This window comes from Mixophyes fleayi, chromosome 7 (assembly GCF_038048845.1).
Source record: "Mixophyes fleayi isolate aMixFle1 chromosome 7, aMixFle1.hap1, whole genome shotgun sequence".
NCBI classification, from domain to species: domain Eukaryota; kingdom Metazoa; phylum Chordata; class Amphibia; order Anura; family Limnodynastidae; genus Mixophyes; species Mixophyes fleayi.
Genome location: NC_134408.1, coordinates 91538033 through 91557065, shown reverse-complemented (window position 1 = coordinate 91557065; position 19033 = coordinate 91538033). Strand labels below are relative to the sequence as shown.

Below are 19033 nucleotides of genomic sequence, written 5' to 3'. Positions count from 1 at the left end.
CTTTTTGCTGTTGAGCTTCTGTGTAACTCAGTCTAACTCTTAACATTACTTAAAATACTTAAAAACATTATACAGCGATGTAAAATCCATACACAGAATTATTTAATTGGGTGATTTGACCATTTTTGGCCCAACTGTTCATGACATTTTGAAAGTAGGCCCAATACAACTACTGATCCTTATCAAAATCTGTGTGTGTACAGGAAGAAATCTTCATTTTATGTAATTTTTCTCTCATTTTAGATAGTTGAAATTTTACTCCAGTACACTGACAAAGCCTTGAGGAAGTGTCCCGAGCAGGGCAAAATCCAGGTCATGGAGCAGCATTTCCAGGTACGTAAACCAAATCATTGTGGAAATGATCACACCTAGTTTTACAGTGAGAAGCTAATTTTGCAAATTTAAAAGTGTTTCATTGGGATATTGTTTTCCTGAAAACCAAACCATCTAACTTCATCTTCTTTGAAGTGTTAGATTTCAGCTGCATTCATTTTACTGCGCATCAATATTTAATATTGATGATGAGTAAAATTATTGCACCTATAGCAAGGGTCTCCCTTACTTTTGCGTTTAGCTCTGGGAATCGATGCAATCTAATTTCTGTATGAATTTGGCCGATAGAGAAAGCTCATCCCTCTTCCTACTTAGTCCAAGTTCTGGAATTCTGAAGAAATCTCGTAGTAGCTGGCCCATTACTAACTATATATAGTGTTCTAACTATCACCACTTTGCATTATTTTTATGTGCTCAGAAAAAAAGCAAATGATTGGTGGAGAAATGTTGGTTTTCTTGGGAATGCCAGTTATAAAACATCATCTTTTTTTTTTTCCAGGATACAGTGCCAGTTATGGTTGAATATTGCCTGCTTCTGCAACGCGCGTAAGTTACAGTCTCAATTGCGTTATGCAGTTCATTGCAAGCATTGAAAATTTTCTGCATTGTGTGTGCGACAACTAGTGGTAGGACAGGCTGTTTTGACACCCAAAATACCTTCACCCAGTTGCAAGAAACCTCCATTGACCAAGACAATGTTTTTTTTTTTTTGTTTGTTTTTTTTTATTATCTTACAGAGTCAAATCCACGGTGGTCATTTGTATAGTATAGAGACCATTCCCTGGTAGTTCAGGTGGATAATATAGAACCCATTCTTTGGTGGCCAAGTGTATAATATAGAGACCATGTTCCGGTGGTCAAGTGTATTAAACAAATAGCTGAACGTTATCAGTTTTAGAATAGGATGACCGTAATCAGCTGCCTGTCCTGCACTGAGCTCAGTTGCTGGAGTTCAGTTGAGGAGGTGGAGAATGGAGCTGATATGACAATGTTATGCCTGTTATCTCCCTGCACACATTTCACTGTAAGGCTACACAAATTGAATCCTTAAATACTTCTGTGATGCTGTACTTTGAATCAACACACTTGTGTAAAAATGGTCAAATGCCATTTTATGCTAACTTGAGTGATCCCGTACATTACCTGGAATAAATCTTGTGTATTGCATTTTGGGAACAGACTTTACAGGACTGTTCTTCCATTTGTTACTGTGATGTGTTACATGTCACCACAAGTTCTCAAAGAATTATAAACTCCAGGTCACATTCACATTGTGTAAATCAAGTGTCTATGGGAAAGCAGTGAGATGTCCTTTGTGTGAACTCTGGGGAATATTCTGCCTCTTAACCTAGACAGATTCATTGAAATGTCAGCGCTAATGGAATAAAGAGTCACTTGAAGGTTAATGTCACTATTGTCTGTCTGCCCATCTGAGCAAAAATGGAAATGGCTGTCTCCAGAGCAGTGAGTGTGAATGACAGCTTTGTAGACACATCCCCCATGAATGAATGAATGAACAGCATTTTGAAACTGTTTTTATTTGTTAAATAATTATGCATTAAATGACAAGGAGGAGGGGTTTTATTGGTACCATGGTTGCTCATAGCAAAAGGGCTAACACGTTCAGTCAGCTTGTCAAGTCTAGAAAAAGGACATAGCTATTAGAGGGAAAAAATAGACCTAATAATATACTTTTAGAACTGATCTGACGCAAAGTGCTACGTTTAAAAAACATAGCAGCTACCATGACTTATGCGGGTTGTACTTGCCTTATTGTATGTGTGTTTACATTACTCTGGTATAGTAGAGCCACTTTAAAAGATCACGCTAGCTATTAGTTTGGGTAGAAATGAGATTGAAAAGGACAACTGTCCACTTGACTGATTTAAAAGGTAGATATATAGTTTTGCATTGCACTTTAGATGGCATTCAACTGTTTCTAATTCATGTGTATATTCCTCCTCTGTTTGCTTTTGTACCCCACAAAATAAGGCACATTTTGGTTCTACATTCTAATATTGCCATTTTTCTGGCAGGAGACTTTATCTTGATGCTTACGACTTTCTGTTGGCGACATTATCCACACTCTAAACCTGTTGGACATCTAGCAATACATAGTATGGCATAGAGCCTATTCCTGTCATTCCGCCATACATGGATCACTGTCAAGAATAGATCCTAAATAAAAGGATTTTTATACTTTCAATAAATCCCTTTCTCTGGTTCCATTTGGGGGACACTGTTACCATTGGGTTGTAGCTGGGGAGTGTGGAGTTGGCACTTAACTAGTTAATTTGTGGCTGCTGACAGACTCCTCCCCTCTGCAACCCCCTGTAGTTAGTCAGTGTAATTCTAAAGCCCTCAAGAAAAGGGAGTCGAACAACCAAGAAGCAAACAGCAGAACAGAAGAGAGGGAAAGCAGTGTCCTCCAGATGGAATCAGAGAAAGGGATTTATTGTAACTATATAGAAATCCTTTTTTCTCTTTCATCCAGTCTGGGGGACACTGTTTACCATGGGTTGTGGAGGGGAGCACTGGAGTTTGCACCTAGCTATTTAATCTTTAGCACTGCTGACAGACCCCTCCCCTCTACAATCCCCCTGCCTCTTCCTCTTCAGTTTTTTCTAGGTGCCCAAAGGAGTTGGGCAAGTTTTAGAAACAGCTAGTTTTATTTTATCTTTTAATAACTTTAATTTTTTTTATTTTTTAGATTAGTTAGGCTTAGGGCAGAGCTGGGAGTGTGTTCTATTATAGAGAGCACACTCCCAGAAAGGATGCAGCACTGACCGGGCTCTGTCAGAGAGAGCAGACTGCTTTCAATGGCAGAGCATTACCGGTCTGATTACAAAGTGACAAGTGGTCTCCCAGATCGCTGTCACTCTTGGAGGCTCCCCCGATAACCGACGCTGCCACTGCAGGCATAGAGCGCCGATTATCGGAATACCTTGCCAACGGCCATGATGACGTCATTGGTCCGCGGAGGAGCGCAGGAAAGAAGGAGAGAGAGAGCGGGGGTCATACCAAGATCCCCCCTCAGGAAAATAGGAGGGGGCATTGGGGTATATATCGCTGCAGGAGACCTCTTCTAAGGGGTCTCCATAACTCTGCCAGAAAGATAATTTCCTTTAAAAAAAAAAAAAAAAAAGGAGAGACAGAAAGCTGCAGAGGGGGAACAATCACAGAGCTCCCCTGCTCTTCAGCACAAGTGGTACAGTCTGGTCTTCTGGTGCCAAAGAAGCCCGGGAAGGAACTTGTCTTGGAGAGAGCACCAGGACACTGCTGTTGGACTTCTCCCCTGTGTGGCCCTTTTGGCTAAGTACCAAAAACCTTTCTTTAACCATTTACAAACTGTATTTTATTGTTTGAGGAGGGAGGCTAGTAAGGATTATTGTATTTTCTTACTTGCATAAATATTACACTGTCTGTTACACACATACAAGTACAACTTTTATTATAGATTAGTTAGTTACTTGTTGCTTGCTCTGTCTCTCTTAATCTCTCTTTATCTAGTGTGTTTGGTGTGCTTTTCCTTTTAAAAATGTCAGATAAGGGAAAAGGCCCTATTGCTAAATTTTTTACATGTTCTAGATGTCATGTTAAATTAACTTCTGGGCAGAAGGACCCGTTGGCACTCTGCTCTGACTGTGAAGCAGGGGTCCCCTCTGTGAAAACCCCGGTTAGTCAGACCCCACTGACGGAGGAACCGGCCTGGGTGGCCTTACTGACACAGTCGGTTTCCTCTTTAGCACAGATTATCTCTCAATCTACTCAGTTGCTATCTAGTGTGGCAGCCTCTGCGGCTAATAATGCTATTACTTCTTTGGGCCTCCCTGCTGCCACAGGTTCTATTGAAACGGCTATAGCAGGACCTTCCTCTTTGCCTACAGACCAGCCCCCTGTTCCTACAGAACCGACATGGTCCGCAGCATTTATAAAGGGTTTGGATATACTAAACCAGTTACTCGAATCCCCAGACATTCCCCCTTCTAAAAGAAAGCGGTTTAGATCTGCTAATCCTTTTATGGTCCTTTCAGATTCTGAGGGTTTTTCAGAGGAGGAAGGGAAAACAATTTTTGATCCTGACCAGGTTCAACCTTTGGAACAGGATAAGAACACTAAAAGTCAGTTTATTGATGATTTGGTTTTAGCGGTAAGACAGGCGTTGGACCTCCCAGAGCCGGAGGATCCTACTCCTAGAGACAGAAGTCTTTTTAAGAAGGCCAAAAGGAAGGTTAATCCGGTTTCCCCCTTCTGTAGAACTCAGAGATATTGCAGAGGGAGCCTGGAAACAGCCTGATAAAAAGTTCTCTGTTCCCAGGAGGTTCTCTTCCCTGTATCCATTGCAGGAGGAGGATGTGGCTCGCTGGGAGGGAATCTCTAAAGTGGATATTCCAGTAGCCCGTTTGGCCCGACACACACTCCTACCAGTCCCGGGCTCAGCAACTCTGCAGGATGCCACTGATCGCAGAGTGGAATCTCAACTAAATCTATATTTGTAGCAGCGAGTTCTTCTTTTAGACCCACATTTGCTTCAGCTTGGGTTGCTAGAGCCATGGAACCATGGGCAGATCAACTGGCAGAGGCTTTACAGGACTCTGATTTACTTCCCCTAGCTTTACATTTGAAAGAGGCATCGGGGTACCTTTATGAGGCGGCCCAGAGCACAGCGTCTGTGTCCTCCTCTATTCAAGCTGCATCTATTTCAGCAAGAAGAACGTTATGGCTGAAATCCTGGGAGGGAGATTCAGAATCAAAAAAGTCTGTTGAAACCATTCCTTTTTCAGCAGCAGGTTTGTTTGGCCCGGTATTGGATACATGATTTTCCAGGCAACAGGGGGCAAAAGCACTTCTTTGCTGGTACTCTCAAGTAAGGGACGAATGTTCGAGGCCTCTCGGTCAGAGGCAGGTCCTCGTTTGCGGCTAGGCGTCAGGCCTCCAAGTCTCAGGAGAAGCCTGTGGCCTGACTTCCACTCTATTCCCCCGGGGGTGGCGACAGTGGGAGGATGTCTGTCGCTTTTTCAGGAACAGTGGGCAGCGTCATCCCAAGACCCTTGGATTCACGGCGTTATATCAGGGGGGTACAGGATAGACCTGCTGGGTCCGGTACCACATCGTTTTTTTGTAACACCGCTTCCTCGAGATCCACTAAGAAGACAGGCAATACAGGCCTGTGTTGCCTCTCTTCTTTTGCAAAAATTCATTTGCAGGGTCCCAGACAACCAGAAAGGGAAGGGATTTTATTCAAATCTTTTTCTGGTCAAGAAACCGGACGGGTCGTTTCGACCCATTCTAAACTTAAAAAACCTCAATGTGCACTTACGAGTAGACAAATTTTGGATGGAGTCCCTGAGGTCGGTGATAAACTGCTTAGAGAAAGATCAGTTTATGGCCTCTATAGACATAAAGGACGCTTACCACCATGTTCCCATTTGGAGCGAGCATCAGTCTCTCCTAAGATTCACAGTGGTGACCTCCCACTATCAGTTTCGGGCTCTTCCCTTTGGACTCTCCACAGCGCCGAGGGTCTTCACGAAGATCATGTCGGTGATGGCAGCGTGTCTTCACTTAAAGGGGGTTCAGGTCGTGCCTTATTTGGACGATCTGCTCATCAAATCCTCCTCAGAAAATTGCTTGCATCAGCACCTATCCCTCACAATATCGGTTCTCGAGAGCCATGTGTGGCTGATAAACTTAAAGAAATCCCAGGTGGTCCCGTGCCAACGCATGGTCTTCCTAGGACTCATCATGGACACCAGCCAGCAAAAGGTATTCCTGCCGGTGGAAAAGATCACTTCTATTCAGAGTATAACATCTCAGGTCTTGTCCTCTCCCAGTCCCTCAGTTCATTTGTGCATGCGGTTGCTGGGAAAGATGGTGGCCTCCTTCGAGGCGATCCCTTACGGTCGGGCTCATACTCGATGCTTCCAGTGGGATCTGTTGACAAAATGGTCGGGTGCCCATCTGCGTTTGGACCTCCAGAGGATCTCGCTGTCTCCAGGGGCGAGAGAATCGCGCCAGTGGTGGCTGAATCAGGATCACATGTCGATGGGCAGGTCCCTTTGCTCCATGCTCATGAATCATAGCCACAACAGACGCCAGCCTGAGAGGTTGGGGGGCAGTAGTCCTTCACCTCAGGCTCCAGGGGCTCTGGTCAGTTCAGGAATCAGCCTTATCATTCAACACGTTAGAGTTGAAGGTAATTCTTTTAGCGCTTCGGGGGGCCCAGACTCTCCTTCAGGGGCACCCAGTCAGAGTTCAGTCCGACAATGCCACGGCTGTGGCATATGTCAAGAGACAGGGAGGAACAAGGAGTGCAGCTGCAATGAGAGTTGCAGCTCAGATTTTTCTTTGGGCAGAACAGTATGTTCCAGCAATCTCTGCGGTGTTCATTCCAGGAATAAAAAATTGGGGGAGTGGTCCCTCCATCCGGAAGTATTTCATTCTCTAGTTCAGAGGTGGAGTCTTCCGGATATAGATCTCCTGGCCTCCAGACACAAACAAAAGGTTCCCAGGTTTTGCGCAAGGGCAAGGAACCTCTTAGCGGTAGCGGTGAACGTGATGACCTTGTCATGGGAATTTAGGTTGGGATATCTGTTTCCCCCGATTCCCATGCTTCCTCGAGTACTCAGACGAGTGAGGTAAGGCGGTCGGCCGGTGATTTTAATAGCTCCCTCATGGCCGCGTCGAGTGTGGTACGCGGACATAATCTCCATGGCGGTAGGACAAGGATATCGTCTTCCGTCACGAGACGACCTTCTTCTACAAGGTCCCTTTCGTCATCAGAATTTACCTCAGATCAGTTTAACGGCATGGCTGTTGAAGCCAGCCTCTGGAGAGCTAGGGGTTTTTCCCCCAGTGTAGTGAACACTATGCTGCGAGCTCGTAAACCTGTGTCAGCTCGCATCTATCATCGGATTTGGCGAGCCTATATCAGATGGTGGGAAAATAAGTCTTGTCACACGTCTTCTTTTCGTCTCCCTCGATTATTAGCGTTTCTTCAGGATGGGCTGGAAGCAGGACTCTGTTTAGGGTCCTTAAGAGTTCAGGTATCAGCGCTTTCAGTTTACTTTCACCTGAAGTTAGTGGAGTTGCCAGACGTCAAGATCTTCCTTCAGGGAGTCTTACATATTCAGCCTCCCTACGTTCCGCCTACAGCACCATGGGATCTTAACCTGGTACTGGATATGCTTAAAGGGCCTCCTTTTGGAGCCACTACTGGCAGATTTTAGGTGTCTGACCTGGAAGGTCGTTTTCCTTTTGGCAATTGCATCTGCACGTAGGGTTTCTGAATTGGGAGCTCTGTCTTGCCGAGAACCATATTTGGTTTTTCACAAGGACAGAACAGTATTAAGAACAATCCCTTCTTTTGTTCCAAAAGTAGTTTCGGCTTTCCATTTGAACCAAGAAATTGTGGTTCCCGTTTTTTCATCGACTTCTCATTCTGATCAGCAGTCTATGGAAAAGTTAGACATGGTTAGGGCTCTCCGTATTTATGTCAAAAGAAGTTCTGAGGTTAGAAGTACAGATTCTCTGTTTGTTTTTTATGATTCTAACAAAAGAGGCTGGCCAGCCTCAAAACAGTCCATTGCAAGATGGATTACGGCAACTATTAAGCAGGCTTTCATAAGGGCTAACCGTCCTGTGCCAGAGAGACTTACAGCCCATTCCACCAGATCGGTAGTGGCGTCGTGGGCGGCGAGAAATGGGGCTTCTGCAGATCAGCTTTGCAGGGCAGCCACCTGGTCCTCTGTCCACACCTTTACAAAATTTTACCAGTTTAATGTATTTGCATCCGCGGATGCAAATTTCGCTCGTAGTGCTCTACGAGCAGGGCTTTCAGAGCGGTTCCACCCTTAAGGGGCTGCTTTAGAAAGTCCCCATGGTAAGCAGTGTCCCCCAGACTGGATGAAAGAGAAAAGAGAATTTTTGTACTTATGTTAAATCCGTTTCTCTGATTCCGTCTTGGGGACACTACGATCCCTCACTTCTGCTTTTCCTCTGTGTGCTCTTGGTTGATTGGCTTTTCTCCTTGGGGCTTTTTAATTAATGGTAGAGGGGAGGGGTCTGTCAGCAGTGCTAACGATTAGCTAGGTGCCAACTCCCGTGCTCCCCTCCACAACCCATGGTAAGCAGTAAAGAAACGGATTTAACGTAAGTACAAAAATCCTCTTTTCCTCTTTCTTCCTATCTGGGGGACACTGCTACCATCTGGACGTACCAAAACAGCCCCCCTGGATACCCAGCTCATAGCATGCTATGGCCAAAGCTAGCATCTGAGGATGCAAACTCACTTAACTGATAAAATTTGGTGAATTTATGGACCGAGGACTATGTGGCCGCTCGGCATAGCTGATCAGCTGAGTCCCCATTCCGCGCAGCCCAAGAAGCCCCCACAGACCTGGTGGAGTGTGCCATAACATGGGTAGACACAGTCCGGTCAGCCCTGAGATACGCCTTTCATATTGTAAAGTTAATCCATCAAGCAATGGTCTGCTTGGAAGCTGGCCAGCCTCTTTTTCAGGAATCAACTGGGACAAAAAGAGTCCGTACGCAATATATCCAAAGTTCTTTGGACATAAATACGTAATGCACTGACCAAATCAAAATATTCTAAGGTGAAACCTGCGGAAGCATCTTGGAACACTGGCACGACTATTAATGTGAAATCCGGAAACTACTTTAGGTAGAAAAGAAGGGACAATCCGAAGCACCTCCCTGTCATCATGGAAGACCAGGAAAGGCTACTTGCAGGAAAGAACCCCAAGCTCTGAGACTCGTCTAGCCAAAGCTATGGCCAGCAGGAACACCACTTTCCATGTCAGAAACCTAAGGTCCGCTGACTGTAAAGGTTCAAAAGGAGATTCTTGTAGCTTAGATAGTACCAAATTCAAATCCCAGGGTGCCGTGGGAGGATCAAAGGGAGGTTGAATGTGCAGGACCCCCTTCCAAATAAGTACAGACTACCAGATGGTCCGACAGATGCTTCTGGAAGAAGATGGAAAGACCAGAGACCTGGACCTTTTAAGGATCCCAGGTAGAGCCCTACATCAAGACCGTTTTGAAGAAAACCTAGCAGCCAGGGCAAACAAAATTTACTTGTATTGTGTGCCAGGTCTTCACACCATTTAATGTAGATGCGCCAGATTCTATGATAAATGCGGGCTGACACTGGTTTCCTAGCCCATAACAAGATATTCACCACCCTGGAGAAAAACCATTTTGACCGCCAGAGGCTGGCTTCAACAGCCATGCCGTCGAAGCCAGCCGAGACAGGCCCTGATGCTGAAAAGGACCCTATAGAAGGAGGTCATAGTGAAAGAGGCAGACGAAGTCCTTGACCCACTGCCATGAAAAGGATGTCTGCATACCATACCCTGCGGGGCTAAATGAGAGCTATAAGTATAACTGGGAGTCCTCCCTGCTTTACCCGCCAGAGTACTTGGGGAAGCATTGGAATTGGAGGTAAAAGATACCCCAGCTGAAAATTCCAGTGCATTATCATTATGTCCACCGCCAGCAGGACCCTTGTTCTTGCACAGAATCTGGGAACCAGCCGATTGTGTCTGTATGCCATAAGATCCAGATCCAGGAGACCCCACTTCCAGACTAATATCTGAAACACCTTTGGATGGAGCGACCATTCCCCTGGCATTGCTATGTGACCACTTATGAAGTCGGCTTCCCAATTTAGAATGCCTGGAATGAAAACGGCTGACAGAGATGGGACAAACTGTTCTGCCCAGGCAAATATCTGGGCTGATATGCCTATTGCCCTTGGACTCTTTGTCCCCCCCTGTTTGTTGACATATGCCACTGCCGTGGCATTGTCTGATTGTAATCGTACTGGGAATCCCTGAATTAGGGACTGAGCCCTTTTGAGAGCCATTAACATTGCCTTCAACTCCAGGATATTTATTGGAAGTGAACTTTCTTGTTCTGACCAAAGACCCTGAAAGTGCAAATGTAGCGTCACTGCACCCCAGCCCTTTAGACTGGCATCCGATGTTAAGATGATCCAAGAGCACGGGGCAAAAGATCTTGTTCTTGACTATTCCACCATCTCAGAGATGGACAAGCCTCTGGGGATAACCGTATCCTCTGGATCTCCAAGTGGAGAGATGAACCTCACCACTTCTTTAAGAGATCCCCCCCTGAAAAGCATCATGAGTGAAACCTTCCATAGGGGATTGTCTCAAAGGTCGAGACCATATTGCCCAGTAACCTCATGCAAAGAAGCATGAAGGTTTGTGACTGTCGAGGACCTTGGTCACTAGGTCTTGTAGCAAACAAACCTTGTTCTGTGGAAGGAAAATTTGCTGTCTTCTGGTGGCCATTATAAGACCTAAGAAAATCTTCCTTTGGACTGGTATTAACTGCGACTTCTGGACGTTTATCAACCAACCGTGAAGCTGCAGGGTCTCTAAAGTGAGGTGTAAATGCTGACGAAGAAGATGATCTGAGGGGGCTTTGATCAGCAAGTCGTCCAGGTAGGGCACTATGCTCACCCACATAGACCGGAGGTGGGCGGCCATTACTGCCATGATTTTTGTAAATACTCTGGGCGCTGTGGCCAGGCCAAAAGGAAGCATCCTGTATTCTCCCCCCCTCCAACCCATTTATCACTGAACGAAGAGACTCCATTCGAAACCTGTCTATTCTTAGGTGAAGATTTAGAGACTTTAAGTTCAAAATGGGACGGAAGGAACTGTCCTGTTTGGAGACCAAAAAGAGATTTGAATAGAATCTCTGGCGTCTCTGATTCTCTGGGAGCGGGCAGATTAGTCCCGCTGAAAGAAGAGAATCTACAAAGGGCAAAATCGCTTGCCTTCTGTTGTGGTTGAGGGGCAAGGAAGTTGCAAAGAACCGATGAGGGGCCTGACCTGAAAGATCTGTGATATATCCCCTTGCCATTATTCCCTGAATCCAGGGATCTAGAGAGGATTTTATCCACTGTTCTATGAACAGTTGCAGACAACCCCCACTCCTGGGGCCGCGAGGAGAGGAGGGTGAGAGTCAGACTGCCACTTTCCCTGTAAGTGTGGCCTGATGCCTGCTACCAGCTGAGAACCTCCCTCTATGAGATTGGCCTCTAAACCCAGAAGGCCTACCTCTGCTTGTCTGACCTCTAAAGCCGGGCCCTCCTCGAAAAGGCTAGCGAAAGGAGCTAAACCTCGGAGTACAAGGCTTTATCACATTCACGAGAAGGGAAGTACTCTTCCTCCCTTGTCGCCTGGGAGATAAAGTTATCTAACTCTGGTCCAAAAAGTACTGAGCTTGTATAAGGAAGGGCCTCCAAGACCCTTTTGGATTCTGCGTCAGCTTCCCAGGATCGAAGCCAGAGAGTTCTTCTAGCCGCTACTGTAGTAGCTGACATAGAAGATGACAAGGATGCTGCGTTCTGCGCTGCCTCATACAGATATTCTGCAGCTTCCTTCAGGTGTAAAGCCAAAGGAAGAAGGTCCGAATCCTGCAATCCCTCTGCCAGTCGGTCAGCCCACGTTTCCATCGCCCTAGCAACCCATGCAGAAGACAGCATGGGTCTAAAGAAGGCTCTCTCTATACCATAAATGGATTTTAAAAATCCTTCCACCTTACGATCAGTGACATCCTGAAGGTTAGCGGTGCCCGGAACTAGAAGTGTTGTCTGGCGCATAAGTCGTGCCACCGGTGTATCCACTCTAGGAACCTGTTTCCAGCGTGCTAGGTCATCTGGCTGCAACTGATACTGGGACAACAACATATGTGGAACCACCATTTTTGCGATCTGGCTGAGACCAGGTCAATTCAGCAATCCCTTAATTCCAAAGAAGGTGGGGAAATAAATGTTTTTTTTAACCTTTTTGAATAACCCATGGTTAACTGGTCAAGAGTCGTCAATTTCTACAAGATCTAAGGCCTACCGAACTGCCAGAACCAGATCCTCCACACCTTGGTTTCTGGTAGAGTGCCCTGTGTCTGGAAATCTGACTCATGCAGAAGTTCCCCGTCCTCCTCTGATGACGCCTCAGAGAACGTGAAGAGAGGATGGCTCACTTTGTGTGTTTTGTTTCTAGACCCCGATGGTCCTGGGTAGTCTAAAAAAGGGTTTAATTTATCTATACCGCTAACCAAAGCACTGGACCAGGCTGGTTCCCCCTGGAAAAGGCCTGAAGGAGCCAATGAGGATGGAATGCCACTTGGACCTACACTTCCATTCTCCTCTTGTTGAGACAATACTGCCATTTGGGCTACCCCAACTAACGAGGTAGAGGGGTATTCCTCTACTAAAGTCCCTTTTGGGTGGCTCAAAATCTGCACCAGAGAGTCTATAGACTGTTGTAAAGACATTGCCCACTTCGGTTCCTCCATGGCTATAGGAGCTGAAACCTGATACTGCGCGGCATGGGAACCCGTGTCACAGCCCACACAGAGGGCCCCCGGGTCCTATTGTCCCACAGGTAATTTTATTTTACATTTTGAACAATTATAAAACTTAGCTTTGGTAGATTTTCCTTTATCGGACATGATTACTGAATAGGAATAGAAAGTATAATATACAGTCACACAGGCTGACCCCTAAGAATACTACTAATCCCTGGCGAAGTCACCAGTAGTATCTTTTTTTTTTTTTTTTTATAACCCAATTATATATAATTAGATACACTATATATGTTCTAAAACACAGCATACCTCCTCTTATATATATGTATACACTTTTAGAGAGTAGAAACCCAATATATTCAACATTGTAACTACAGCACTACATTTGTTGTAAAATACAGTATACCTATATATATATATATATATATATATATATATATATAATGTGTGTATGAATATGTATACATTTTTAGTGAGTAGAAAACAATATATTTAATAATGTAACTACAACACTATATCTCTTGTAAGATACAGTATTCATCCTTTTATGTAGCAAGTATAGTGTAATATAAGGATTAAATAATACTTGGCCTATCCAGGCTAATGTATAGCAGGCAGGAGGGAGTCCAGCTGCAGCCAAGTCTGTCCGAGGTTAACGGCAAAAGTTTCCTTCTCCAGCCAGTGCTTCGGCCCTGTGGTAGAAACCAATCTGCCAATTAAGACAGGGGGAGCTCTATAATAACTCCTCCCTGTCTGCAGCGTCCATCGACCTTCTGCTTATAAGAGTTTGTCTGCAGTGCTTCTATTAAGCCCGCAGACTGCCTCCACTTAATAAAAAGACAGTTGCCAGCGCTTATCCTTTTTACTGCATATCTGTGTGTGTCTAGCAAAATGAAAACATGAGGTATTAGTTCATATTTTGATCAAAAGATTTAAGCCTGTATACCTCATGTTTTCATTTTGCTAGACACACACAGATATGCAGTGAAAAGGATAAGCGCTGGCAACTGTCTTTTTGTTTTGTATACATATTTGGGCATTTATATTGCCATGCAGCTGGTACCACATACAATATGGGATATACCGAGCGCGGGCTTATTGCCAAACAGCTGGTACCATATAAAATGTGGGATATACCGAGTGCGGGCTTGTTTTTCTCTGCCTCTTCTTAATGCCTTAAATGCATTGTGTACTGTAACTCCGCCCCCCTCTCTGTGGAAGCTTACAAGATGTAAGTGGCCATCATTTCTGAATTCCGTCGCTCTATGCTCCTCAGAGCAGCACCGGTTCCCAGGAAATGGGATGTGGCTGCATCTTCTCCTGCTCTGGCGTGGCAGCATCATGCAAACAAGATAGGTGGTTTCTGTGAGAGCCGCCGCTCTCATTACCTGACAACGCTACAGTCCTGTAAGTAAGCAGCCCTGCTGTCCCCTTCTTTCTTCTTTCTACACTATCCTAGTAAAACGCCACAGGGAGTAAGATGACATGAGTTTAGAGTGCACACAATGGTATTTTTTTTCCCAGTGTATTTTGTTTACTTGTAGAAAGGCAGAACCACAGAGGTTAGATCTGAAATCTAAATAGTTGATTTAGGGAATGACTATATACGCCCCAAATCACAGACCGCTTGCTCTGAATTTATGCAGGTAGAGAAATAATACTATCTAACTATGAGGTTTAACATGAAAAAAATGTGTTTTATAATAAAACCAGTGTTCTTTGAATATGGTGACAGGGCAGGGCTACTGCTTGCAGTCCTTACTAAAGATTTTTCAGTAGTCACACCTATCCACTATCTTGTAGATATGCAAGGCAATATGCTGGCCAATCCTAGAGCCAAATATGAAAGGTTTGGTTAATAGTATAAGAATATTTATGTCAATACTATGCATAGAACATTAGAGGAACAAAACACATCCCTTGAAACTGTATCTTTCACAAATTCTGATAAATAATCCAAAACGCACATCATGATAAACCTAATATGACAGTATAACTAATGTGTCCAGTTGAAATGAAATGACTAAATCAGGACAATACTTATCAATAGAAAATGTAGAAATAATTGGAAACAGGATTTAACATTTAATGGAACAAAGCACTATACAAAAAAACATCAGTACATGTTCTGTATTTGTGTTCGTTCTAAAATGTAATTTGCTAAGTCAGTAGATGCAATACATTAAAATGAAATTGCACGGTTAAAACAGTATAAATGGCTATAAAACTATTTGTGAATCGACAAAGATCTTGTACTGTGGTAACAGCTGGCTATCTAATTCCGTACCGGGTACCTGGATTTATTGTCCAACTGGTATTTCTTATATCAATAAGATGAGAAGTTCACTATGCTGTATAACGTTGGTGCCAGTGGCATCAAAACAATCATAAAAATAACCAGTAATCACTCATGGTCTCGTCTGGACTCGTTCAGCAATTCAGAGTGCTGAATGGTTGTTGCCTCCTCTTAGTTAAATGGGGAAACATTGGTGTTTTAACAGCCCCAAAAGCGTTCTCTGCTCTGGATCGGATGACGGATAATAATTCAATAATTCAGAGCTGAGCAATGTATGTTTTAAGGTCACTGCGGACCGCTACAGATGCTGTCTCCATTTCACCCCAGTGTTGGAATAACGGTCCCCTGTGTTCTCTCGCTGTGATTATTGCACTTATGCCATTTCTTCCACAGTTTAAAACTTTCTCCGGGGGGGGGGCCTTTCAAATAAAAGAGTTGTGATGAGTTTAATATCGGTGTGATGTTCTTGACTCTCTAAATCATACGTGTTTCACCCGACAGGGCTTCTTCAGGGATATAAACAGTGGGTCTGATTCATCAAGTCACATATCTGCTGATTTTGAGTGTATCGTGCGCAAAATCACTCTGTGCATGCCCAAAATCGGCAAATATGGGCATGAATGAAGTCCTGTTCCGTGTGCTGGCTAGCGCAAGGGCCACTTGCTACTGTCTGCTACATTGTGGAGTGACCTGTGTGGGGATGGGGCGTTCTGCCATAGTTAATGTACAGTAGGGACATGCCAAGCCCAAGCGCACGCAGCCTCGGCCGTAGAAAGCTCTACGGCCGTCAGATTAACCCTATTTTGGGCTGTAACTCTTGCTCCAGCTCTGGGCCTAGTCTTAGTTGCGCTGGTGGCCCAGCAGGTGCTGGCAGGTACATACGTACCTGCAACATCTTGTGTAGTAGAGAATTGCAGCTCTGCAGTCGAGTTCAACAGGACACGAATCTTGAGATCCATGCCTTGATGAATTCAGGAGTATGCAAATCCCATGTTCGTGAGCATAAAACTGAACGTGGGTTGCGCTCAAAATATGTGCCTTGATGAATCATGCCCAGTAATACTGGATATGTGCTCTACTCCCAGTTTTTTTCCCACTACACTCACAGGTGTAAAGGGAAAATTCTAATCGGATTTTCTTCCATTTATACAGAATAACGTGTGGTTTATGATTATTTTTAATTCGAGGCAGAATATAATAGGAAATGTCATTCTTAAACAATATCATTCTTAGACAATATAATTCTTAAGCAGATGTTAATATTTTAATTTTTTTTATTCTTAAACTATTACATACATCCACTCTTAGCAGGCAATTCTGGTAGTACATTAGAGATTATTTAGACACTCAAATGTGCTATCTCTCTCTCCCTTAAGTTAATCAGCAAATCTCAGTAATGTTCATATAACTAAAATTATCAGTGAACCTGTCTCCATAAACCTTGAATAAACATGCATTATAAAGAATCATGTATACTGAAATAGACATATAAAACATGTAAAAACATGAACTATATGACTATTTCTTTGTAATCAGTACGACCTATAGTTGGGCAGCGCGGTGGCTAAGTGGTTAGCACTTCTGCCTTACAGCACTGGGGTCATGAGTTCAATTCCGAACGTGGCCTTATCTGTGAGGAGTTTGTATGTTCTCCCCGTATTTGAGTGGGTTTCCTCCGGGTGCTCCGGTTTTCTCCCACACTCCAAAAACATACTGCTAGGTTAATTGGCTGCTAACAAATTGACCCTAGTCTGTGTGTGTCCCTGTGTGTGTGTGTTAAGGAATTTAGACTGTAAGCCCCAATGGGGCAGGGACTGATTTGAGTGAGTTCTCTGTACAGCGCTGCGGAATTAGTGGCGCTATATAAATAAATGGCGATGATGATGATGATATAGTTCTCTTTAACCAAAGATAGAGTCAGTGTTCTATAGACAGATTTAAGCTTTTATATATAATCTATATAATCTTCTTTACATCTTGGATTATCCATTTATGGTTAAAGTTAATGATAAATTATAATAAATAGCATGCTAACTTTTTAAAAACTCACCCAAGTCAAAATCAATATTAAAATTTCTCCTTCCTTACAGTACTATATCTTTCACAAGGCTATAGGACATCATTATAGGTTGTCTTAATGGAGAAACAAGACATTCTTTCATTCCTAAATAGGAAATCCCTAATTTGGTTGGCCCACCTATAGAATTTTATCAGCCATGTATGGAATTGTTGAGTCCGATGTTATTAAATGTACTTCTTGAGGCACATGAGGAGGGAACATTTCCTCAGTCTCTGGTGCAAGCATTGATAGTGGTAAATCCAGAAAAGATAAGGTTCTTGGTCTACTACTATAACTGGCCAGAGACATTGAGGACTTACAGGTCAGGGTTAATGTTGAGAAAACAGATTCTGATGACTCGTTGTCCATATTATTAAGAGTTATTGGTGAATTGGACATTTTGTTTCTAGTTTACAAATAAATTAGACAAAATACTTATTACTCCCTGTAGAGCAGGCTGCTAAGGATCAGCAAGTTTTTGAATATAATCATGTATGGTTAGACACAATTAATATTTAGGTAATGATACCAGGAACCCCAAGATCTATTTTAAAAAGACTCCAGCTCCAGTGATTAAGGATGAAAACCCAATTATGGTCTAGACTACCAGTGTCACTGATTGGAACGGATTATCTAAATTGTCTTACTCCTGAAGTTCAATAACGTTTTTCAGAACTCCCCAGCAATTATTCCATGTAAATATTTATCACTTATTAAACCTTATTTCTTCAGCCTTATGTAGGTTAGTATAATTAATTCTTAATTATATTTTTGTGGCTCAGCATGCTTATTGATGATTTTGAATACAGCCACTGCTCTCCTCATCCGCTCTAGTGGCTGGATCCCCAGCATAGCTGCTCCTTTTACTTTACACATGTAACTTGCAAAAAGCTAGTACTCTTCTAATAAAGTTGACAGCAATTTGTATAGGTGTCATATTTATAATTTGAGGTAAAAATGGATCTCTGGTCTAACACTAATCTGAAAGAAATTTGTGAACTTCCTACTAAAATTTTTTTAACTCAAGGGAATATTGAGACACAGACATTTAAATTGGTGACAAAAAACTTTGAAAAACCTGACCCTTTCAACTACTCTGGCAACATACTTCAGATGTTACTACCTACAATTAAGACATGTACTTATGGAGAAGCAATGGGCAAAATAATAGCCTGCCACATCCTAATTGCAAACCAGTTACTTTAGTTTGCAGAGAAAAACCTTTTGCTACCTCACAGGAATGCAAAGACAGGAAAAAGAAAAAAAATCTCACCTCTGCTGCATGCACACCACCATGCTCTCCACTCCCTCTGTAATTCATTCATCATCACCATCAACATTTATTTATATAGTGTCAGCAAATGCTGTAGCGCTTTACAGTTGGGGACAAACAGTAATAAACTTGGTAAAACAGACAGAGATGTGAGAAGGCCCTGCTGGCAGGTTTACAATCTATGGGATAATGGTAGTTGGATACATGAGGTTAAGTCTACATATTGCATTTTGTTCGAGCCAGATTACAAAGGTAAAAGCAAAAGGGATTAGATCCAGTCACACAGCAATGTTTGTCAGAGGGTTGTTTTCTTGTGTGAATTGTTTAAGGGTGGTAATTCATTCATTCTTTTCCCTTAACTCCACTTTCTTCATATACATGCAGCAGTTAGAGGAGAGGATGTCCCTGGTATCACACACCATGCTGCTGCTCAGCATCATTTATTTGATTGGACAGAGCACTCCAGTGACATTATCACAATTGTCTACGGCCTATCAATGACCCGCATTGGCAGCATGGTGTGTGTTACCAGGAGCATCCCTTACTCTGCCCACCACTTTAATAGGAGGTATGATGCAGTCAGTGGGAGGGAGATTCATTTGCAGGGGGAAAGGGAGCATGAATTTTGGGGGACAAGAGAATTCATTTTAGTGAATTACATGGAAAAGGGTGGTGGTGGGGAAGAATTAAATCACATCCAAGTTGTGATACA

General features: G+C 43.5%; 1 protein-coding gene across 3 annotated transcripts in view; it reads left to right on the top strand.

Annotated features, from left to right (window-relative positions):
- The window catches only part of VPS8 (VPS8 subunit of CORVET complex), a 361642-nt gene that overhangs the window by 210006 nt on the left and 132603 nt on the right, over nt 1-19033 (top strand). For all 3 annotated transcript variants that reach the window (XM_075180095.1, XM_075180094.1, XM_075180096.1), the window contains 2 exons: nt 244-333; nt 833-879. In XM_075180095.1, coding sequence (XP_075036196.1) covers nt 244-333; nt 833-879 — 137 coding nt within the window. The remainder of the gene's footprint in view (nt 1-243; nt 334-832; nt 880-19033) is intronic.